Below are 25,233 nucleotides of genomic sequence, written 5' to 3'. Positions count from 1 at the left end.
GAAGGTAATTTAAAATGCTAATTAATATAAAATGGTAAAAAATCTATAGGTATAATCTAATCGAAGTGATATGTTCTTATAATATTTAGACTGCAATATCCACATATGAGTGAAATTGTCCTTGAACGTGAATAAATTTTGCGTAATGTTCCTCTGAAATTGTTGCAAATATTTGAACATTCTTAACACACACTTACATGTTTTTTTTCTAAGTGCTATAGTTACTTTTAACTACAACTCAGCATATCAATTGAATATATTTGAGGTGGGAACTTTTTAGGGGTGTTGGGGGAAGTATCCCCGTAGAGTATTTGAGGAAAGGAAACGGATAGCTACCCCTGAGACTGGCCTCAGTAGTTGCCCAAGATTTGAAAAAATCTTGTTAATTCACATTATTTCCCATGGAAAAAATATCCTATGGATCGGGATTCGAACCGTGTATCCATGGCTACCTTGACCACTGCGGAGAGCATTTATTTGATAAACAGTCAGGAAAGCGATTTCTATTTTTAACCTTGTTTCCCTGGAAGGTAGGAATACAAAAAAAAACTTCATATACTCGTGGAACAGTCTGGGGAAAATGACGCTTTATCAGTGCATTATATACGGTATTTTATTTATTTATTTATTTCATCACCAAAAACGGCACAAAGGGCTTTACATTGGCTGTTCCTAAATAAATAATATATAAAAGATAACAAACAATAGTACAGTAAATGAAAAGTAACAGTAAACAAAATTTTTAAACGTGAGAAGGGGCACTATTGATTAGACAATGGTGAATTATTGAGATGGTATTTTAAGGTGGCTTTGTAACTAGTAGCAGAGGAAAATAGGTCCAGGGAAGGGATTTTCGAAGCGATGGAGTTAAACAAGGAGGGGATTCGGAAGAACAGAGAGCGTTGAGAGATGGAGAGACGGAATCGCGGAATGTGAAGCAGAGAGTTGTTTCGTAAGGGGCGAGGAGGAATATGAAATCGGAAAAGAGGGAGAATTTCGTTTGTCCGTAGAGAACCACTAAAGACTTTATGTAGAAACATGAGATCTGATAAGAAACGGCGGCTTGTTTTGTTAGGTATCCTGAGGGAGGAAAGGATAGCGTCACGGGCGTAATATCTGAGTGTGGGGATTCGATGGCGGACTACCGCAAGAAAGAAGTTTAAAGGACGGTTGAGCAAGCGTAGAGTAGTGGGGCAGGCGGTAGACCAGACTGGTGAGCAGTATTCAAGTATGGGGAGAATACAACCGAAAAAAACTGTTCTTAATGCGGTAGGGTCGTGAAGGTCTGTTAGTCTATAAAGCATACCAACAATGGCCATTGCTCTCCTCACGATCAGCGAAATATGATCATGAAATTTTAATTTATCGTCAAAAATCACACCTAGGTCGCAGTGGGAGGTTACAAGGGGGATAGGCTTATTTAAAAGGCAGTAGGAGTGTTTCAGGGGATTGTTTTTCAACGTGAATGTCATCAACACCGATTTGGAGGGGTTGACCCGCATCAGCCAAGTCGAGCACCAATCGGTGATAAAATTGAGTGCCGATTGAAGGGAATGTGGGTATACACTGAAAAAACTATTTTCAATATCAAATTTGAAAAGGGCGTTGCATTAGTGACTTTTTCAGATTTATCCCTTTAGAGTGGTGGCAATTTTTTTTAATTGTCCCTTGTGCTTTACTATAATAGTAAAGGAAACTTCCCAAGTAGAACTTTTATTTTGCATATCCATTAGCAGTCATCATGGTCTTTAATCACCCGAAGAAATTTTATTTGCTGAAAGCCTGGTCCTTTTGTTCATGCTAGCTACATAAGCAGCAATCCTCTCTCAAGCATTGCACTCATTGCGAATGTTACTCGGACAAAAAAATTATTACTCAAATCTGTAAAATAATTATTGAACTTTGGCTCCATTTTCCTTAAATGTTGTGTAGGAATTTGTAATAATTTTCACATTATCTCCAATCAAAAGCTTTTTAATCATAGTTTGCATTGTTAAGAGTTAGTTGAGTACAATCTACCTATTTACGGTGACGAAAGTGGATCAATATCTACATGAAGATATTCAAAATAACTATCATCATTAGCCGACGTATTGCCGTACTCATTGGGCGAGATTTTTTCTATAAATGGCGATCTGCTTATAATACTTCACGATCTGTTAGATTTCACCGTTGTTTTCCTGCCTCTCGAGGAAATATTTTTAATAATTTAAAAATAATTTCCGTAACTTCTTGCAGACATAAATTCATTCGAATTTTAATTTTTTCAGTCAACTAAAAAAATTTTTAAAACATATTTATCATAGGTTTTTTGATAATACATTGCATGAAAGTAATTCATAGGGATTGGAATTCATATTTCTTAGTTCATTTTCATATTGGGAAGCATTTTGCACATTAATTGTCCAATATCAAATTGTGTGACTTTTGAAAGTAATACTTTTGTTGAGTGTATAAGAATCGTCAGATTGGAAAACATTAATAATGCGTAATGTAAATTTTAATGTGGAAAAATTCACTTGAATCTCTTGTTATACGTTGGCATTTATTTATAATGGTGAATATTTGTTCTGCTCGTTTATTTGATCCACAGGGTCTTCTTATCCGATCACCTGTACTGAGTGATCTGTTCGTTAACGCTTCCAAAGCCTTCGAGATTCCCAATCTCAGGTTTCTTGTTTGAGTGCGTGCTGGAATTCCAACCAAGCAGTCTTTGGCTGGCAGACGAGAAAGTTGGGGTTATAAGGGGATAAGGGCGTCATTAATTTAAAGTAGTTCGTCTAAAGGCTGCGAATTCATTCCCGAGCGTCAGGGAAGAGATTTAAAGAGAGAGGGAAAGCGGGGAAACAATTGCAACGCGAAAAACAAAGACGCAGCAAACTCCGAAGCTACTCTTTTCACTCGTTTTCGTCTCCGCGTCAATTTCACGACTTCTCCTTTGTGTTATTCTCACCTCCTTCATCATCTCGAAAACTTTACCGGAGCGAGTATCGGGAGCGTGATCAAGCAGAATCATCCTTTCCCGTATATTTTTCGTCAAAACAAAAAAATGACACATTTGTAAATAGAAATCAGACACTTGAAAAAATATAAAAAAGGCATGCATAATGCTTGCGTAAAATGTATCTTCAGTCAACATTATTTTCGGAAAAAAATCTTAAAGAGGAAGGCGAGAGGCAGCAAATTTGATTGAAGAGTCTGCCTGCTACGCGCTTCCCACGAGAGCCCCGAAGTGGATAGAAAGATAGAGAAAGTTGGGGAGATAAGTGATATTTGAAGTGGTATATAATTATAGCCCAAAAAGCTCGAACAATTATCGAAAAATTAAGAGCACCAAAAACGACGGGTTACTCAAGGGAGATATTTTAGTGAAATTATTTTCGGCGAGAAGGGATTTATCGGCCTGAGTTTGCTCACCTATGAACTGTGAGAGTGTGTCATAATTCATACGCTTGCATTTTTTCATTTTATTTTTTTTGAAAATGTGCTCCTAGTGCTCATTTTTCCCATCTCAACGCTTCTTTACACGCATTTTTTTGCCTTTATTCCTCATCGTCGTCCTCCTCGTCATAATCATCAGCTTCGGGATAATTACTTATTTTAATTTTTTTTCGCTATAAATTGCTCTCAAAAACTCGAGGGATCATTGAGCTGCATTCCGAGAGGAGGGCAGCACCCTCTGTGCCTTCTCCACCTTTCCTCCCCTCTCCCTTGATCTTTCCCTTCCCCTCCTTATGCTCTCTCTGTGAGAGCAGAAACGTAGGGGAGGTGAGCGCGGTGCGAACCAGGAGAAATTGCGATATATGTATATGTATAAATGAGTCCTCTCCTCCTTCCGAATCTGTGTCAACGGTGCACTCCTCTGTGTGTGGGAAAAACAAACTTTCCGCTCGCAAGTAAATAGAAAACTTTTGCACGCGCGAAGAGAAAAATGTATCCATACGTGGTTCCATCGGGATAAAGAAAATGAATATATACCTTCTCTTTTGAACTAGGGGAAAAATTTAGACCGTTTTCTATTGGCTCACGATTGCTTAGGTTGTTTTAAAGCTTTGGATAAGTTTATAGTTTAATATTCAGTTTATTTGTGAATCTGGAATGAATTGATCCAGGTTAAAGTGATCACATGTATTTTCACTAATAAAAGTAAGGTTATTACCAATTTAAAATAATATAAATATATGGAATGAAACTATGAAATATTGTACGTATTGTATTCTTCCTCTTATGAAACAATCAATATTTTTGTGTATATATGTGTTTTTTTTGAACATGCATTCAACGTGAAAGGTAAGACAACGCGATTAGTGTACTGAATGAAGATCTCCTTCATTAATTAAATTTTGTTTTCTTTGCATCATCAGGGATTTCATGGGATACATATATCAATTAACAATATAGTGATTAATTTAAATTGAGAATATGGTGAATCATCACTCCGAAATTTGGTCCATCGACTTTTTTCTCACGAATATGTCGAGTCATACGAGGCCCACGAAAATCTCCCCAAAAGCTGGCCATGGATGACAAAGCGGGGTAATTTTTAACTTTGGCGACATCGTTTCGGGTGGACGGTATACCTCCTCCTCTTCGTTATTTGCATCTGGTTTCATTGGAATAGAAAAATGGAATGCCAATCGCGACGTCGACTGAGATTTACGTGTCTCACAAAAGGTATGCAAACATCCAAGCTTTTCGTACGAAGGGAAAATAGGCTCTACTGCTGTCCTCCTTCGCATTGATAGATTTTTTGTTTCACATGGCTTTGGGAAAATTTCCCTTTTTTCCTCCGCCGATCCCTTCCCATGGTTGCACGCGGAGCGAGTTGGTGAAATCGGGTGAAGTGAACTCGAGTGAAAATAAAGAAAAATATTTCAATCAAAATCCCGTTCGCCATTGATCACGCGGGACGAGTGGTTTGAGAGAGAAGTCTTGATGTCAAGCCTCTGAAGTCGAAATCGGATCCCCGAGTCAGCTGCCGTGAAAAAAACGCTGTCTACATTGGCAGCAATTTTTAAACGAAGTCATCTCATTTCCGAGCACGCGTTCTACATATTTGATGATTGGTCAGCATCCGTAAGTATCAATCATGGCGATTCCCTTAATGATCGTGAATTTAGGTCCAATAAAGGTGTTTCACAAATTGATTCTAATTGCTGGAATGTGATGATAAATTAACTAAATTAATACTATCATCGCACGATTGAATTACAGTAAGCAATACTTCTTGTGTCGCATGATTTTTTAAAACATTTTGAATCAAAATCTTTCTCGGTAAATATTCATTAAATTAATACTGCTAAAACCTCAACTATATATTGATGAATCTTTGCCTCACCATTGTCAAATATAAAGCGATTGCTCACCACGTTATTTGGTTTGGAGCATTACCATTTCATCCGTAAATTGTAAACTTTAGCCAACGGAGGGTGATTTGTTTTCTTCTTTTTAGTTCAAATATATTTTTTCAACAAAACCCACTATTAACTCCAATGCTTTTGTCAGCATTCAGCATGCTATCTATCCCATTCCTTCCCTTCTTGTATCCAACTTTAATAACTTAATGAGTAATTTTAAGTCATTTCTATAACTGTATGAGTTGTTTGGCAAACCGTGTTTTTTATTTTTATTTATTTATGTTTCAAGCCTACATACAGAAATATTGCCAATTTATAGTGGCCCAATAACAAGAAAATACATAAAAATATATAATTTCACCGGGAAAAATTGATTCCAGTGATGATTCCGCGCGTTATCTATATTTATATTTTCAGTTACGGGACCGTACTTCTTCAATTGCGCTCTTTGCAGCATTTTCCGGCCCTTTATAACACCGATCAACCTCTCAATTAACCTAAGTCCTATGCTAGCAGTTCTTCACATTCAGTTGTTACTAGCCTGAATGGTAAGAACGTATTTATAGTAAATTAATGTACATGTTATGTTTGCTAACTATATGTTTTTTTAACGCATGCTAATATCAAAAGCTTTACCTTGTATTTACACAGTTGTCCGTCGATAGTCACGCAAAGTCAGAATATCTACCAATATCTCCGTGTTTAATTTAGGAATTGATATCGAAGCGCAAAATATCAATAAATCTCAAAAGTTTTTTCCGTCTCGATTAGTGAATTGCAGTATATAATTCATTCAACTACGCATAAATGACCTTAGAAGTTAATTCATTAGTTTCTCTATCGGCTGTCAAACATAAGTTCAAATGCGCAAAACACATTCCACATCCATAGCTACTATTCAAAGACAATACTTTTGGAAAGTGAACATTTTAGTGATTTTGACTTTATAAACACAATCATTCATAAAATTATAACCGTTGAAGCGAATTGAGTGAAATTTTAAGAGACTTCTTTTTTTTCATTCACATGACTGTGAAAATTACATCCTTCAATTTAATTTTTAAGAATTTAAAAAAGGCAATACAGAAACTTGTACACGATCCCCATTTTTTATTCCAGGGGAATCACATTTATGCAATGAAAGGTCCCACTTGAGGGCCTTCCAGACTCCCAAGTCCGTTGTAGTATAGCCCATATGTGAGCCGGGTATACCAAGAATCTTCCTGCTAAATTTTGTTTCAATCGGGGTTTTAGTTTTTGAGTGATTAAGTAACAAACAGACAGAAACCATTCAATTTTATATAGCCGTATAGATTACTCTTTTACATTCTTGATGCTTACATTTAAGCCATTATTTTAAGCTGTCGAGTAGAAACGTAATGAGTGTATCATAAACAACCTATTAAATGCTATAAATCTTTTTTTCAAGATTTAAATTGACAGTAACAAAACCTTCATGGCTCAGTAAAATGTCATCACTTGAGATTGCACGAAACGGTGTAGAATTCATAAGTTGAAACAGGAGTTGCGTGATGCGGTATATATTTGCGATAAAATCCACGCGGATAAAATCTTCAAGTTTTTTTCTCTGTGTATTCGCATCAAGTAGGTGGGCATTGCTTTTAACAGCCAGAAATGTTCTCTTCAATCGATGAAAAAAGTAGAATGATAATTTCCCGGAGTGCAGCTCAATATCTCTTTCCCCTGTAGCCCGTCATTATCGATAATTTGCATCGCTTAGCCCAGAGTGCTGTCGAAAACTCATGGAGGGTGAATGTGAGGAGAGACGACGCATCGAAAGGCTTTGAGGATTCAGCCGAACGAAAGGCGAGAAGTGCGAGAGTAGTAATAGCAATAAAGCGAGTAGAACTCCACCTTTTAACGGGTGCGAAGTTGCAGGCTGTAATCGACGAAAAGAATCAATCGGTGCATGGAAGGAGGAACCGATAATAGCGATAAAAGCGACTCGGGACCAATAAAGAGACTAAAGAAGATTGGGTATGGAATCGGCGGTTGGGACGAAGGGGAAATACGAGAGAGAGAGAGAGGGGGGAGGGAGGGCAGTGGAGGGGGTAAGCGAAGAGGGGAAAAGTGCATACAAGACTCATCAGGGATGGAGCAGGTAGAGGAGAAAAGAGGAAAAACTCCAGCCTTTTATTTGTAAAAATAATTGCGCGTTTTTATAACAAAATCGACTTGATACAACACCCCACTACAATTTATAAATGTGTTTGGTACCTCGCAACTGACTGATTTCAAACCAACAAAGGATGATAAACCTGAAGACGTAAAAATCAACATCACCACACAATGCGTATCTAACAGCACGATTTGTTTTAATGACTATTAAACGAGGATTATTTGGGGACCTACCATCAAAATGATGCATTTATAGGAATTCACTTAAGCTCATGTCAACCAGTCTTTTTTTACCACTTATAGAGGAGAAGAGAGGAAAATATATACTATAAAATTAATTTAATTGCTGACAAATTTTCTACCATTTAAAACTCACGCTATCATCGTGAAATGTCCAGTGGTACACGGGGTAGACCCTTTTCATCAATTGTATGTTTCTCAAAGTCGAAAATTTTATCTCAGTATTTTCTCATTTGAAAAGTTCTTAGACATTTGAGTAAAATTGTAATTTTTCTCTTGTAAAAATTGCGTCTTGACCTTTAATTTTGTTGAGACCTTTGAGAGATTAGACCTTTGCCAACACCTATTTCTCAGATATGAAAAATTTGCTCCTTATAAAATACCGAGGATAGATTTTCATAATTTACATTCAGACCAATTACGAGCAGGATCTATATACTCCGACGGTTTTGGTGTGTGAGAATTAGTTTTAATCGAGTGATCCGTCACCATAATAGGCCGATCGAGTGGGAGTGATGAGCCCTCATAAGTGAGTCTCCAAATAATGACGTAATTTATAAACAAGGAATAAATCTGCGGAAAAAGGTAAAAATGCGACCAGGTCATTGGGTTACAAATGCGCAGTATATTTTAATACGATTTCAAAAAGAAAGAGAAAAGACGCAGGGTTGGGTGAACTTATAAGGAAGCTTTTTGCCATAAAGACAATACGTCTTTCCCCTATATGTATAGATGCGCGTGCCGCTCTTCCTCTCTCTCTCTCTCATGCATGCGTGTGTCTCTGCTTGCTTAAGAAGTCGGGGACACTAAGAGGGTGGGGGAAGGGGTAAGGTGGAGAGGGGTAAGAGAAGCAAGGAAGTAGCGGTGGAGGAGGAGGGGAAGGAAGTGAAGATAGGATTTTTTTCTTGCGTTTGTTTGTGGAGCGTGGGTAAAAGAGATGGCGAGAGGAATCAAAGAAAAATAAAGGGAGCAAAGGGTGGGGGGGGGGGGAGGGTGAGAGTGGGGGTAGGGTTAAGAAGGGAGGGAGGCTGGAGAGGGGGATTATAAGAGAGACGAGGGGCGGTCTCGAGTTGGGGATAAACTCCTTTTCAAACTGGGCAGGGTGAGTGGGGAGAAAAAGGAAGTGTTTCAGGACGACACACAGGACCAACCCCGAAATGAGGAAAATTTAAGCTGTCTTCCTCCGTCAACTTTGAACCATCGTACCTAGTTCTCCCTATCCATGCATATCCTAACCTATTATCGAGATTATATATGATTTTGTTCTTTCCCGGCTTATGATGCTTGTAAAATCTTCTCGGGTTTTCCACCGGATTAGTTTCTTCCATGGCCTACAAGCAACTAACCCGAGAAGATTTCAGCAGCACTATCGAAATTGCTCATTGTTTTCATTTGACGCTTATTTTAAAGGTAAGATATCATGACATCCGTCTTTGAAATACCTTAATTTACATTTTTATTTCCCCACTTCACCAAAGAAATAATCTTTTTTACGCTACTGATGCAGGATGGATGAAGGAAGTGCTTTCTGACTGAATGAATTCGTGAAAATAAATATTCAACTGTGGTAGGCGTGTCTTCCTAGAAGCTTTCTTTATATATTCATGTGGATGTTTGAGCATGAAATTCCACAATATATGTATGTGCGTACAACACCCTTTACCGCATTGCGGTATCCTCATGTTAATGCATAATATGTTCAGATGCTTTAAAGAACCTGACTTTCTGGTGCAATTTTTTGCCGAATAGATCGAGGTGTTTTTTCAATAGTTATGTTGGCCTCGTTCTACGTTAGTATTTATGAAAAAGATTGTTGTTATCTAATGCAGCTTTGGTTTAAACTAACCACTACTTCAACCTCAGCGTACTTTATAGATTTGTATTCAGTGACAGAAACAGATCTGGATGGGTATATGCAATATAGGCAATATTGACTTCTAATTCCTTTATTCTGGATATAGGTATTCAGAAGGGTAAATTTATGTAATTTATTTCTCTTTCAAATACGCCTTCAAAAGTTGCTGATGATGTATAAACTCATGGAAAACTGCATGCTTCATTTCCTTATCTGTTGATTAATATTCACCTGCTGTGGCATAGGCGATATACTTAGTCAATAATAGGTTAGAAAAACTGGGTGAAAAGTGAATGATAACGCATTTTTAACGTCGACTTACATGTGGCTTAGTATGAAACTGGAGAGTGGGAATAGCTGGGGAAGAAAGCATACATTGGCACAACCCTTTCACTGGCGCTTCCGGTCTTAAACTTCACCTCTAATTAACTACGTCAATCAAAACTTGCCACATTTTATAACAAGATAATGCAAAAAAGATTCATAAGTTTTCAATGAGCAATTTAAAAGATGCAACTGCGATTGAAAATACATAACTCCTTTTTTAATACTTTCGCTATCATATTGAACTTTTCAGTGTATTATGAGTAGACCCTATAGAGTCATTTTCCTGTATTTAAATTTTCAAAATTTGTCCTCGGTTTATTCAAATATTAATAATTTTAAATTTCATTTACCGGTAATTTGTAATCAATGGTCTACTCTTTACACCCTAAATATACCAAGGAGAGTATGCTTTAAAAAAATAACGAAAATAGATGAAATACTGCCGATTCACCTGTGTAAGAGAGAGATTTAGCCGTGAAATACGTTTGGAAAGTATTCTCTATTCTGTACTATTATGTATAAAGTATAAAGATGCTTGCATGCTTTAATAATAAGTATAAATAAGTTTAAAATGGTCTTCTCTTCATACCCTAAATGTACCAAGGAGAGTATGCTTTAAAAAATAACGAAAATAGATGAAATACTGCCGATTCTCCTGTGTTAGAGAGAGATTAGCCGTGAAATACGTTTGGAAAGTATTCTTTTTCTGTACTATTATGTATAAAGTATAAAGATGGTGGCATGCTTTAATAATAAGTATGAATAAGTAGAAAGATGAGACAAAAAAAACAGCATCACCCGGGTGTTAAAGGGATCGTGGAGAGTGAATCCTTCAGAAATGAGTGAGTGTTGCGGGGTTCTCTAAAAATAAAAGGGTATGGCGTCGAGGAGGGCGAAGGTTTCACCCCCGCTTTCTTCCCTTTGAATAGTGGGGAAGGAAACCCCCTTCGCAACACGCAACCCCCCTATAAATTCTCTCCCTTTTGCCGCATCCCTCACGTGAGAATGAGGGTGGCTTACGCGGGGGTGAATGTGTGAGAACGGCCATCGGGCCGTCGTAGTCGTCTTGAATGGGGAGGCTGTGAAGGGAACGAAAGAGCGGTGAGGGTGATGGCGCGATTTCGGGAGATGATGCCACATTTTGCACACTGTTAGTATCGCGCGTGGCGAGGTGGAGATGCACATTCCGCGAATCCGTGTCTCGTCGTCGTGACATTCAGGGTGACAGCGTTGCCAAATTGCAACGCTACCCGTAGGCGTTTCCGGCAGACGAGAGGGAAGATAAATTCTTGTCGAAAAAGTTTAGATCTAGGTAATATTTAATAATAAATATTGACAAGTAAACTAGATTATTTTTTCGATTTTCATTTCAATTATTGCATTGAAATTTTCGTGCGTTTTTGAATGGAAATATACTTAGAACTTGATTTTCTACTACGTTTCTACTTGTTCCTTAGAAACTAGGTTAGTTTTCGACTTTTATTTTCAGGTTTGAACTAGTTTGTTTTAGCGTTTTTTAAATGGAAATGTACGCAAAACTTTATATCCGTCGTTTCTCCATGTTATTTGGACACTAGGCTACTTCTTTCTATGTTTTTAATAATGTTTTCACCAAATTGTTTTATTGTCTTACACTGGAAAATTTCACCGAAATTTTATCCGTCGTATCTCCGTATCACTTTGAATCTTCAGTCAATCAAAATTTACAAAGCATTTGATGGAGCATTCAAAATAATTAAATGTGGACAACAGTCTCCGTAAAATTTGTACTGCACTATTCCTATGCGCTCAAAATAATTTGAGTGGTGCATAAAACTTCCTAAATGCATTTTTTTAATGCTTGAAAGGTGTTTCGTTATTCATAGACACAACTATTTTGAGTGTTTCTGAATAATTTAATAGCAAGTAAATTGCATTTAGCTTAATAAGCATATAATCATCTCGATCTCATCAGGAATTTCGATTCATATGCTAATAAGGTGGTGTTTTTACCTATTTGCCCTAGATGATGATTTTACAAGAAATAAAAATAACAGATAAAGTATATTTTTATCAATTCATAAATATCACAAATTTTTGCGGTAGTCATGCGTGGTTCATTAAAAGCCTGATGAACATGTTGGGGAGAGCGATTGCGGTATATTTAAAAGGTTGAGAATTCGTACGTATCTTACGAGTGCTTTAATCGAAGCTCTATTGGGGCCACGTTTATTCATCTTACCTCGAGAAAACACATTATGATGTGGGAATAAGTAACGTAATTTCGTCGGGCATATGAAAACATGTATTATTCGCACTTTACTTAAAATTAACTTCTACCATCTCAGTGGGAGATATTCCAATGCATTTCTTTAGTATTAATTAGAAACACTAACTCATTCGTGTTCATAAAGTTCATTTCTTTAACGAATGTGGGTAATAATAGCTTTTTTCTTTCTCTTGACCTTTTGTAACGTTCATTAGTGTCTCGAAGTGCAGATCTTTAAGAATGAAATGCAAATTTTGTGGCGAATGTTTCGATATTTTTTATACCTTCTTTAGGTATAATAATATACCAAAACTTTGGCCGGAAAGTTTGAATTTAATTTTTAAAGACCTACAGTCCGAGATGCTAATCAACGATAATGATTGCGGGGCTCAGTTGTGTTTGTTTACAACGTTGCGTTGGTGATGCTTCCTTTGTTTAGGATTGGTGATGATCGGATTCAGGCACGACCACCGAGAGATTACACTTAGATGTCTCTCGGTGCTCGTGATTCATGAGGATAGGAGCAATAGTGAAAGAGAGCGTTGAGCGAAGGGTCGCACATTTTACCGAAATGGAGGGTGCTAGACTATCCAAGAGGGTTCATCAGTTCCTTTGGGATAAGTCCGGCCAACAAGCCCTTTTGATCCGCATAGGATAGGAGTGGTTTGCTGGGCCGTAATGATGGAATTGTTTAAGGAATTGGGATAAGGTTGAGAGAAACTGGTCATCGACATAAGCCTTCCGCTGTTCGTAAGTGCTCTGGGTCCTCTGTTTTAGAAACCCCTCTTTAAACACACTTTCCATTGCAAACTGCTGGAAATTGAGGTTATGGCCTAAGGAATCTCCACCTATGTTGTAAATCGCCCGAGCAACATATGTGTAACAAACATAACTACTAAAAATGCTCCGATTGTAGTTTCAGCAGAAAGCGGCGGGTTACAATATTTTTAGGCTAAGATAGCTTCTGTAATACTGCCTTTCATGGCAGTATATAACAAGGACAATTCGCTTCCGCAAAAATCACTAGGTATTGTAACTAGTTCAAAATTGATGCATTTTATAGGTGAGATATCACTGCTACCTAAGTTCTCCAGATTTTATTCATGCCACCTGAGGTTTTGAATATCCTACATCCCATGTGAGTTGCACTTAGGTAATAAAGCAAAATATTAGTTCTTTCCATGAATAGGCCAGTCCTTAACATGTGAAGTTGTCACTTCTAATGCGTTTTGGCATTGAGCTATGCTAATTAAATCGATTAATGTTTAAAGGAATGCGTTTATTTTATGATGTCGCAAAGATTTGCTCTGAATACGACCTGGATCCGATATCTTCAACAGGTCCCAAAACATGACCCTGAACTTCAAAATCCAACTTATTTTTGCCGTCTTCCTTAAAGAATCATACAAGGCACATTAACACGTACTAGTTTATTTTGCATGCATAAAAAGTTTTGGTGGACCGGTATGGAAAATGTACCAATGGATGAAACAAATTATAACAGGTTCTATTTTCTGTAAAAAGCGTTTGCCCGAGTTGGATGGTTACTCGGTGCATTTCCGTGTTCATTCACACGTTCATACGTGTAGATATTTACTCATGCGTGTTGATATACCGTGTAACCAGGCTTTGATTGTCGATTCATGCGTTCTCTGTGTCATCAGATGTACGAGATCATGACGACCCTGAGAATAGGAAAGACAAGCGGTCAAATTTTGAAAGGCGGGGGTTGTTTTTGTTTCCCTCTTTGTAGCACAATGGATCAAACTGTACGGTTCTCCCCAAACCCAAGATCAAATCGGTCATGGCCGAGATTTTTAGCTCAAATTCGACAGGCCCTTCCGTGCTCCTGCAAATCCTCTCTTTTCCTGCCCATTAAATGGTACCTGCTGCAACCTTTTGAGTGGAATACGCGTTTCCCGAAAGGGTATAGACGTGGGATTTAAGCATACGGGTCGGTAATAGTCTGGCGGGAACATCAAAGGTTACTTTTTAGGATTATTCCGTGCGAATGCGTATGTTCGAGATGAATCCTTCATGCAGGTCCGTTCGTTTTGAGACCTCTGTTCCTAGTCGTTTCTTCTCTTTTGCTTTCCCACGCACAAAGTTATTTCGAAATCTTGTTTGGGACTCATGCTCAGGTGGGTGATTTCGGAGAAAAAAACACTCGATAGCGCAAATTTTGGCAATTACTAGAAGCCGACGTCAGTATTAAAATTACGGAAAATAACAAACTTTGCCTACTACAACTAAATCTTTAATCGTTGACTAGTTTCGATACCTTATATCATTTCCAAGACTAGTGGTACAAACCACTTTGGTACTCAGTTATATTCAAGGTAGGAAGCATCTATATTGAAACCTCAAATTCTATGCTATTATCAGAAATGGTAACAGTAAAAATAATACGAATAGATTTTATGAAAATCCCGTTATTTCTCCCTCATCAAGCCATTAATAAAGGTACAGGGAATCTAATTGCATTCTAAATAGAAAAAATTGAATACTTACGCTTTCGTCGTAGTTTTCCAATCAGACTCATCAGATCTATCTCTCGATCTCGGATTTTGCCATTTCAATCTCGTTCCATGGCACGGATGCCGATGAGATTTCTTTAATGTATATTTTATTCCAAGGGAGTGATAGCATTTCTCTTTCGTTTCCGCTATTGCTACACATAAAGTGCAATTTGATTGCTGTTCACGGGCCCCTGCGACCGTTCTCGAGGCTCGTTGTGCGAAGTAAGAAGAGGGTTTTTGAATTTCCGCGGAGTGCGATATAATTCTTCACTTTCAGTTGCTACCGCGTCGGTTGCTGTGGCGAAAGCAAATCGACGTAGATGAAGATTTTTGTAGACGAATTCCGAAGAGCAATTTCTTAATGATGTCGATGATGTTTTTCGGGTGTAGTCCGCTTACTTATTTGACTTGTTGCCCCGAAATTTCGTGCCCTTGTTACTTTTTTGGGAGGGAGACTTCCCTCAGAAAAATTGACCAGCAATGGCCGCGAAACGTCCGGCAACAAACCCCAATAATTACGCGACAAACACTCGAAAAATATCATCACCATCTTTAATGACACACAAAAGCTTCAACGTCTTAGTGGTTTTATATTTCGCAGTTTATCACACAATGAGATCGACGCAAAAGAGAGCGTAACTGACAACTTCTCGATCTATTTCTTTAATGTCGCGGGCTTCTTATTTTCCATCCTTGAAGTGAGGAATTATGAAACATAAAGGGTTAAGTATTGTCTTATGTCCCCTGTGTTTAATAGCGTTTTTATTGCTACTAATAACGCATGACTTTATCTTATGAAATCTGAAAATCAAGTTCCAATCTTCACGGTCACGTGTCAAATGGGTTTTTATTAGTGCCCATCGCACATATTCTCTTCCAAGTTTTGATCTCGGCTCCCAACTTATATTTTTCACGCAAACCCATACAGGTAGTATTTCTACTCTGAATTATTTTTCGTGAATGCAGTCTCTTCAATCTCGCATCACGCAGTTTCAATTGTCTGCGAACTTTCTCTAGAGCATGCGGCTATTAAGGTAACAGCTTTTGTTCTTAAACTGAAAGAACTTAAGAATGCGCTACCTTGGGAGCGAGGTTGGAGGAGAGATTTTATATTTTTTTGCCCTTCAGAACGGCTGGCTGGGTCGTTTTAAGACTAACATTTTTATCGAATGAGAATTGTGAGAAGAGAAATGGAACTTTAAATTTGTCGGGACTCGTGTCACTCCCTTTCGCCTTTTAAGGTTGATTTAATATGTCAATTAGGGATGCATTGTGAGTCAGAAATAAAGTCAACTCTCCCGTGCCGCTCTTGCATGTTGATGAATTTCATTCTTAATCGCTTCTGGCTCTTTTTTAAACTATTTTCTCACCTAGACTTGGACGGGCTATTTGCTCACCCTTTTTGGTTTTTTTTTTTAATTTTTCGCAATGAAATTTGGGGCATCCCACTGTTTAGCTTTGCATGTGAGGTATTGAGATCTTCCTATAAGTACTAAATTCTAGCTCTACGCTAGTGTGCTGAAATAATAGGGAATATTGAAATTGTTAGGTAGCAGATAATGTTTGGTATAAAGTTAGGGAGGAAGAATAAAAAATACCTCAAGAATTTTAACAAACGATTTTAGCCATAAACCGAAATGAAGCAAGAAATTGATTTCAGTAGTACGACCGTAAGTATTAGCCCTAGTATTTACGCTGACTTCCGCATGAACTTGGCTTAGCTGTTATATTGCCTGAAATGAAATGAAATACCCCTTGCTCGGATTGAGAGTGACCACTACGAAGTAATATCTGCGTAAATTTCAATTGCTAATAATCTTCATTTCCCCGTTGATTTTCAGTCATATATTCATAAGTTATATAAATTTAGAAATGAAATTACATTTTAATTTCCCAATGAAGGATTTGAATCTTGATAAGTTGCGGTTAGAGATCTGAACTATGACTTTTTTTTGGAAAGAGCTATAACTCTTGTATTATTAACCCAATTGCCGACCACCGTATCCCTATGGCTACACCCTACCATTCTGAGCATATGAGGCTCTTGATATAGAAACTGCGCATTATTTTGTTTTCAAATTGTAGCAAGTATTCTGCTCAATGTATTTGTTAACCTAATCCATCTATTAGTTAATTTTTGAAAATGCTGAAAGTAATTTCACTTGCTGGAAGGGACGGGTGCAAATCGGAAATCCAAAATGGATGCCTATTGTCTGTGAGTAAGTTAAATTTTAATATAAGTAAATATAGAATGACATTCAACCGATTATTTTAACCTTTCTTAATCCAAAACTTTGCAATGAAGATTTTGTCCTTTTTTATGCTGGTTGAATATGCATCCCATAAGATTTTGACACCTTACCGCACAGTGTAGCTTGTGGCCACCGGTCTTTCTGAGAAAACCGTTTGTTGAATGCACAATCAAAATATTTGTAAAGGATGACAGGAGACTGTAGGAGCAAAAAACTTAAATATCTTCGAAATCGCATGAAGCCAATTTTCTGGGAAGAAATGGGTTAATATCAAAATGATAACTATGTTTTATGGAATTTTATGTATTTTTATGCTATTTATGAGTATATTCAGAATTAATGATCACCGAAAAAATCCTTTTGGAACATTTTCACGGGCGTTCGTGTCCGTGTCTGTGGGAGGACCGAGTGAAATTATTTTCCCTGCGTTCCCTCCTCATTCACCGCAATCGTGCGGGCACATCAAACCCTCCCATATCGGGATATTGAGTCGTGGGTACCCTGGCCTTTCTGCGGAATGCGCGAGCTCTCGTTTCGACATGTTCGGAATACACGTTTCACCACTTCCATCCTGCCTTTGTCATTCAAATTGCTCGCGTTTATGGCACTCCCTTGAGGGAATCACATACAAGTGCCGCATGTAACCGAACAATATTCGCCTCACGAAAACTTGATGTTCGGCATTCCAACCTTAACCGCTCCGTTTTTAAGTGAGACCTCTGTAGGTACTGTGAATAGTAGGTGCGCATAAATGATTAAAATCTGAGAGGGGTGTAGTAGGTTCCCATTGCACTTTATTCATTGCATAGTTGGTCGGTATATATTTATTTCATATGCAGTAATTCCTGCTGTGACATGATTGGTTCCACGAAATCTCGAAAATGTTAAAGGTTACTGAGAGGGGAACTGCGATATCTTGCTTTGCACGAGTCAAGGTCGTTGAGGTATTGATATCCCCATTGATTCCCGCAAAATGTTTGCACAAAGCTCGTCTCCAACGGTGCTTGAAGAACGGCAGATGTCCAATATCCGTCTAATTGACTGGAAGGTCTGCAGGTAACGGTGCTTTCCACAAACAATTGGTATTTTGAAACTCGCTTCGGAATTTCGAATGGAAGGGAATAAAAATTTGTGACTGATTTCGCCGCAGAGTTCGAGATTACACAGGGCAGTTGGTGAATTTGAATTGCGTTTCGGACTTCCTCTGAATGACAAACAAAATATCTAGATTTTTGAGTCATGCTCATCAATTTACATTGCAATCTATTCAGCCCCTCAGAAGGATGATTTCTGGAAAAGTTGAATATATCCGTATGATCGTTAATCCTAGACACTGAAGAGCATGATCCTTTTGACAGCAAACGGATTTTTCCTAGATAAATATGAAAGGAAATATTATTATTTGGTCCTGTACCATGAAATAAGTGATTGAAATAGTGTGTGAATGAAAAATATAGAATCAAATAGCTTGGATGAAATTAAATGTTCGTTTGTGACCGATCGCTCAAAGTGATTGGCATGTATATTGCATTTAAATGATACTAGAGGATTTAGTGTGGGCACATACGATATGCTGGACTCTTCATCATCAGTGTCAATTTCAGACCCTTTTCTCTTGAATTTAAAGGACTGACGTGTGAGCATGTAAAATGCTTCACCATTGATGACAATCTTTCACTGTTCAAAATAACGATAAATTATCATTTGCGACTTAAATAATTGTGGAATATTTCAGTAATTACAATTTTTATTAATATTATCTTATCTACTATAGAATAATAATATTGCTTTCAAAATTTCTGTGCCTGTTTTGTATTATTTATTAGTCTTCATCACGTTTTTGTAAGGTTTTGTCATTGACTGAAACCATCATAAAATTTTATGCTCTTTCCTAGCGCTACCATAAAAGGTTTCACCTTAGTTCTCACATATATCTTGTTCGATTTTCAAACCGTTCAATTTCAGTATTGGTCAATTTCAATGGAAGACAATCATGCATATTTTTTCAAGCTTGTGTTTGATGAATAAAATAAAATCGTGCGAACGTACAAAAAAGATGCATCCCCTTATTTCAGATATGCATACTCGCAGGTTAATAGACGCTCGGAGTGACCCCCTGTAGCACGTACTGCCTACAGGCCTCCACGTGTGTTAATCCAGCACTGATTGGGTCTCACCTCCGAGGCCGTTAAATGGGGATGGGAGACGGGTTGTGGGTCGGAATGAGGAAAACGCGGTTATGGCAACGGGGGATGGGGTACGGGGGTGCTTGAAGGTCCCGAGGCCTGTAACCGCTAATGCAAGGTCGGTCGCTCTAGTGACCGTGAAACCGCTCGGCGCGTGTAATCTTTTTCCTGATAGAGAGAGAGAGCAATAGGCGAAATTAAAAAAAAATTATTTCTCTAACACGCACAGGCTCCAAAAAATTTCTGACATTGCCTTTGACAATAGCGTTACCGTTCGTGTGACGATTTATGGACGGAATGACATGTGTTTCAACCTTCTCGCCTCGAAAGGCATTTTTCCGAATTTTATTTTTTTCCGTTCGTGGGTTATCCTTGGCAATACGATTTTTATGGCTCACCAATAGCTATGTCGAGATTGCTACCTTGATTGCTGTCCGAGAAAAGTATTTTTCGGCTTTGACGCGTCAATTTTTTGTGCTTGATATTTTCGTCAGCCGTACAGTCGACGTCTTCCGTTGTCTCTTGACGTGACCTAAGAGAAACGGAGGTGTCTAAAGTAGGATTTCAGAGGATCCGGCTGCAATTTCCAAAATTACGGGGGGGTTTACTCCAAAATTACAACTAATTTTAAATTAAAACTCTGAGATATCAAGACAATAGCTTGGTAATTGAATTAGCGAAAAATATTTTTCACTGAAATTGAGTGCATGTATAACGAAGATTAGATCTCACATCCCTCTCGGCTAAGAACTAGCTACTTATATAAGAATGTATGTGGCCGAAAGTAATACCAATGGTAAAATTCATCGAGTTACGCGCTAAACGACTGGCGTGTTCCGACTTCGCGGTAACAATACATCAATGGAAAGCAAGCGATATATATTCACTGCTGAAAGTTAAATTCACGGTCATTTAGTAGGACTGTCGCGTTCTACGTATTCATAATGAATATTGATACAGCATGATAAAAGGGTACAGTAGCTGGATCCTTATGATGGAAGCGTGTTAATATTTCATGCATTTAGTAACACCTTGCATTTAATCTTCCAAAAAACTCTGTGGTAAATGAATCAAATACCTCCGTTTGATTTTACCCATTCCGTTTAGTTGTTAAAAAATGTGTTATCGATAGAGCCGAATATACTTGGTAATATTTATGAGTGTGCATTTTACTGAGGAAAACCATTTATATTTTATGCTATTGTATAAATCAACTTGTAGACAACGAATTAGTACGTAAACATAGGAATAAGAATGGTAGTAGTAACTGTTGTACTATTTTTTCACCAGTTCCGGCGATATAGTCCTTTGTTGATATCAATTTTTTCTAGATCATAGCAACCCACGCTTCTATAAACTGAATAAATGTTGACTTACTGTAGCTATTTGAGTAACGGAAGCATCGAGCAACAAGGTTATAATATTTTTTTACTTGGAAACTTGCTTTGCATGTTCATAAAACTGTCATTATGGAAGTTTAGCCTAGTGCTATTTCCCTGTGGAAGATTTGTTTTCAAGATTGGAAGGTAAACTATGGAGTGGGAGAGGGCGGACCAAGTATCTCTACAGGGATTGCCATATCTCCCATGGCACTATCCTCTCATCCGCACTTTGACTTGACCTTTAAATTAATACTCTTCCTAAGGCATCAAGTTCCACCTTGTGACAGTCATTTTATGCTACTTTTAGTATGTGCATGTTCTTAAATCCCATTTAAGGTTATAATATTAACATTCTGTTTGTATAGCAATAAGGCATCCAATATTTAAATAGTTATCCATAAATAAGCGACAAAATCTTTTTAGAAATTATGAGTTAGGAGATACATCAGGCGATTATGTTATATTTCCTATCATTTAAAGCAAACGAAATCTACTTGACGCTAGTATTTTGTATTTTGCACGCAATTTTCTCATATTACCTTTGGTTGGAGACGCACAGTTTTCGGACACCATTCCGTATTTTATTTTTCAAAGTTAGGGAATGAAATTCCCCTCAGCTGTTTTAACCACACCCTTGGCGGGATTTGTTTACGTTGACATTTGATTGAGGTGTTTTCTGTGCACCAGAGGACATAAAGGACATAAATCATTGGCGTTTTCCCCCAGCTTTTCACTGAAAAGTGCAGCTTTGAACCTTTGGCTACGTCGGGTAGGGAAGAAGAAAATACAGATACTTCTACCTTATGGATATTATCAAAGTTGCTATAAATGGAGATGGATAGTGGTAACGATTGGAATTATAAATAAGGATTACTTGCTGGATTAAAAAAACTTTTTTTCGAAGATTTTGCAAATCCATGATTTGTGTATTACTCTTTGCGGTAGGGAATATCAAGTATCCTAATTGTGTTGCCCACTAAGGCTGTATACTGGGTTCTTTGATTGGATGGTGCATGCCGTTCAAAATATAAATACTCCGGTATCACTCAACACGATAACTAGATGGTTTAAAATTTAAGAGTGTGAAGTAGAAAGAGCGACTATTGTCAGATTGTTTATCATCTCGGATGGATCGTGTGATCATACAATGAAAAAAAATGCACAGGAAATATTTCGTTTTACATTCAGAAGTTTTTATAATTGCTTCCTAATTTTTATCGCGCTTCTGTTTTTAGAACTTAGGAATTGAACCCAAATGATTTGAGCCAACATATCATCCCCCAGGAGTTTCTGAACTTAAGCATAGTAACATAATGATCCACAATGAGGAGTGACAAGCATTGCTGTCACGTCAAATGCGTGCAGAATCAGAGTTACGGCTTGCCACAACGGAACCACTCACGAGATCCCCCTATTTAAGCATCGTTCGAATGGACCGTAACTTGGAGAGATGTTCCTAATGATCGCTGTGGTTGTTATGACTATGGTATTAATGCGACGGACATTAATTCAACATGACCATGGAAGCAGGGGCACGTTAAAATGAAGCGTCGATGTTAAATTTCACTTGAAATTAATGTGCGTTCAGTTTCTTCCGGGAAATTCGGTCTCGATCTGGTTTTTATGAATAAGTATACACTTTGTACCGGCTGCCTCCTCAGTAATCTGCTAAAAGTGCAGTCAGATACATTAGAGTTCCTTACAAGGTCATGGTGCTTTAAATAGAGCGTGTGATTGAAAAACTCTCCGTTTTCAGTTGAGACCACGGTTGGCGGAAGTATTGAGTTTGTGGTGACCTTTCCATTCTTACTTACCAGCACATGAAATCGTCATACCTTTTAATCTACTCATTCCTCTACACTTTTGATTGCATTATCTAACTGGAAGGATTTACTATATTTCTATTTACGAATTACAAATTTAGATCTCTAAATTAGTTGACACTAGAGAAGCTACCAGGAATGTTTCATTTTTACATACTCCTATAAGTATTGTCCGCCTTTGTTGTCCTTAACGGTGTCTTACTTAAGCTGACAATGTTTCGTCTAACAGGTAAAAAAATATTTTAATGCTAAAAGACCAAATAGGAAGTCCTGTTGGTTCGGGGAAATCGTAGGAGAATCGTAGGAATCGAGGAGAGTTTTAGTAGAGATCCCGTAGCCGTAGCGTAGCAGCACATACCATTGATAACTCAACTTCAGTGTTTACATACAATGATTTGGCTCTGAAGAAAGCTCTAGAAGGGTGTGCCTAGACTTATAGAAAAATAAGCCTTTCCAAATATATCCACTTTCTGCAGTCATTCTTACCTTGTGTAATGAGCTTGTGTGCGAGTGATAGCGCCGCTCCCGGCACCGAGTCCAGTGTTCGCCGCTCCTTCTTCAGCAGCCGCAAGTAGTCGTCCTCTTGGCCCTCGGGCGGAGCCGAGGAAGCGGTCCCGCCGGCGGGTGCGACGGCCGAGGGTGCCGCGTTTATCGAGTGTGGAGGTGCGGCGACCACCGGTAGTGATGTCCCTAGTCCTATACAATGCGGCGCGACCTGTTCTCCCGCAATCAAAACTCCGCCGGCCACTTCCTTAGCCTCCTCCCGACTCTGCTGAGGACCAACTGCCTGTGTCGCCTCGTCGTGGGGCGAGGCGTTAGCGCCGCCGGTCGTCGTAGAAGGCGGTGAATGCTGGTTAGCGGGCGCCTCGGGCTCCAGCAAGGCGTCCAGTGCAGCCATACAGCCGGGGCCGGCCGGACGGACAGCGGCCCGTGGGTTGGGGACGAGTTGCAGTGGTGCTGATACTCAGATGCCCACTTAAATCGGGTTATATCAGCGGGGAGTATGGGAAACAAACACGGCTGAACTCTATTAAGGAGTTTTAAATGTTATTTGGGGTAGGGGAAGGTGGGGATACGTTGTCTTAGTCGAACGTAGTACACTTTTTCGCATGAACCTCCCTTTTTTCACCGAATAATTATCGGGCGAAAAGGAGCGAGTACTCCAGATTCGAGAGGAAACAAAAACACCACCCCTTCGAAGATCAAGAGGCACGCAGCTGTGATAGGCGCGGTCGCCGTCTCCCCTACTCTCTACGTTTTCAGCTTCCGGGTTGGTACTTCCTCCTCAGAGCACTGCCACCGCGTGAGTGAGCTCTGCTCTGGCGCCCGGCTCTCCCTACCTCCCCGTGTGTTCGCCGCCGTTGTGTGTATACGTGAGAGTCTCTCCTCCCCTCTCTCTCTCTCTACGTGAGTCGGAGGGATGGGAAATGAGCGGTATAAGAGGGGGATGCTGGAGGGGAAAGGGCCCGAGCCGGAGCGCGGAAGGTCCCGAGATCTGGTGGGGGGGGGGGAGAAAGGGGGGTCTGCTCCTTTCTCTCGCTCTCTCCCTCCCTACCTTCTCTGCTCCTCGCTTTTCCCAGAGAGAGAGAGAGACGAAGAACGATGTGTTTTGCTGCGAGGAAGGTGTGGGAGAGGGGGGTGCGGCGTTTGCGACCGGGGGAGTGGGGGGTCTAAAAGGGGCGCGGGCGCGGTGGTTTATACAGAGAGAGAGCAGGTGCTGCGCTTTCAGCCGGGAATGGAGAGAGAGGCCGCGCCTGTAGCCAGCGGGCGAGCCGGTTTGCGAGTGTGGAGCGGAGTGCGGCAGCAGGGTGCAGAGGGGCTTTGGGGAGGGGGAGGAGGGAGTTTGGTGGGAGCACGCGCAGTCAGCACCTCGCCATTCGCCCACTCGACTCTGACTCAAAGCGATCCTGGCCCAAATACCCCCCTTTCTTCCTTCCTTCCCCCCACTAGCTCTCCATAAAAAAAGAAACCCTTTCCCCTTAAACACTCCCAACTATCCCCTCTCCCCCCTCTTCGTAGGTCCGAAAACCCTGCCGTCTACCGAGCCTTGCTACTCCGCAACCCTTCCAACTCTCCGCTAAAAGCTGGTTCGACCATCCCTCCCTCTCCATCATCTAAACTCCCGACGAATCCTCTCTTGTTACATGCACTCCTTTCTCCTTTCTTCGGGTGAAAATATTTTACTCGGTATCATAATTACATAGGTAAATATTTTTGTTCATTAAATATACATATTATGAATATGTAAACAGGAAATACACCGTAAATATTCTTTAAAAACTCTATAGGAACATAATTAATCGTAGCGGGCGTAACTTGGTGGAAATCCATAATCGCAGGAATAGAAGGATCAACAAATTTGCTATTTCCACAGGGTAATTTATTGACACCGACCATGGTTTCGTTACAGAGTAACAAACCAAGGTGTCAAGGTGTTAATTGATAGGTGTTACCTTGATAATGTTACTCTGTAACGAAACCATGGTCGGTGTTAATCAATTACTATGTGGAAATAGCAAAGTTGTTGATCCTTCTATTCCTTCTCTATAGAAGAATTTTGATTATTTGAGATTGAATTATTTATACGCATCTATAATATTGCTTGCCAATTCCTACGGAGTTTATTGGAAATCTTGCCTTCTACTGCGTTTTCCTACTCCGCAACATTTGTAACTCTTCTGTTATAGCTGATTCTCTCATTCTTCCATCTCTATCTCTGTCGAACCTACCGGAAAATTTTCTTATTTTTCCATTCATTCCTCACTACTTTTCTCTGGAGACCTGAAAATGCGTCGTAAATATTTTTTATAAACTGATTTGGAACATTGCGATCACCTAAAGTGAACAAACGTATATACATCGTTCATAGTTGCATATCTCTTCTCACAAGTTTTTGCAACTCCGT

At 39.1% G+C, this 25,233-nt stretch overlaps 1 protein-coding gene across 1 annotated transcript in view; it reads right to left on the bottom strand.

Annotated features, from left to right (window-relative positions):
* The window catches only part of LOC124155236, a 553,184-nt gene extending 529,372 nt beyond the window's left edge, over positions 1–23,812 (bottom strand). The window contains exon 1 of the mRNA XM_046528953.1: positions 22,815–23,812. Coding sequence (XP_046384909.1) covers positions 22,815–23,226 — 412 coding nt within the window. The 5' untranslated portion in view covers positions 23,227–23,812. The remainder of the gene's footprint in view (positions 1–22,814) is intronic.
* Between the last annotated feature and the right edge of the window lie 1,421 nt (positions 23,813–25,233).

The sequence above is a fragment of the Ischnura elegans genome, chromosome 3 (genome assembly GCF_921293095.1).
Source record: "Ischnura elegans chromosome 3, ioIscEleg1.1, whole genome shotgun sequence".
NCBI classification, from domain to species: domain Eukaryota; kingdom Metazoa; phylum Arthropoda; class Insecta; order Odonata; family Coenagrionidae; genus Ischnura; species Ischnura elegans.
The sequence above is the reverse complement of the archived record's forward strand: the minus strand, read 5'-3'. Positions and strand labels throughout refer to the sequence as shown.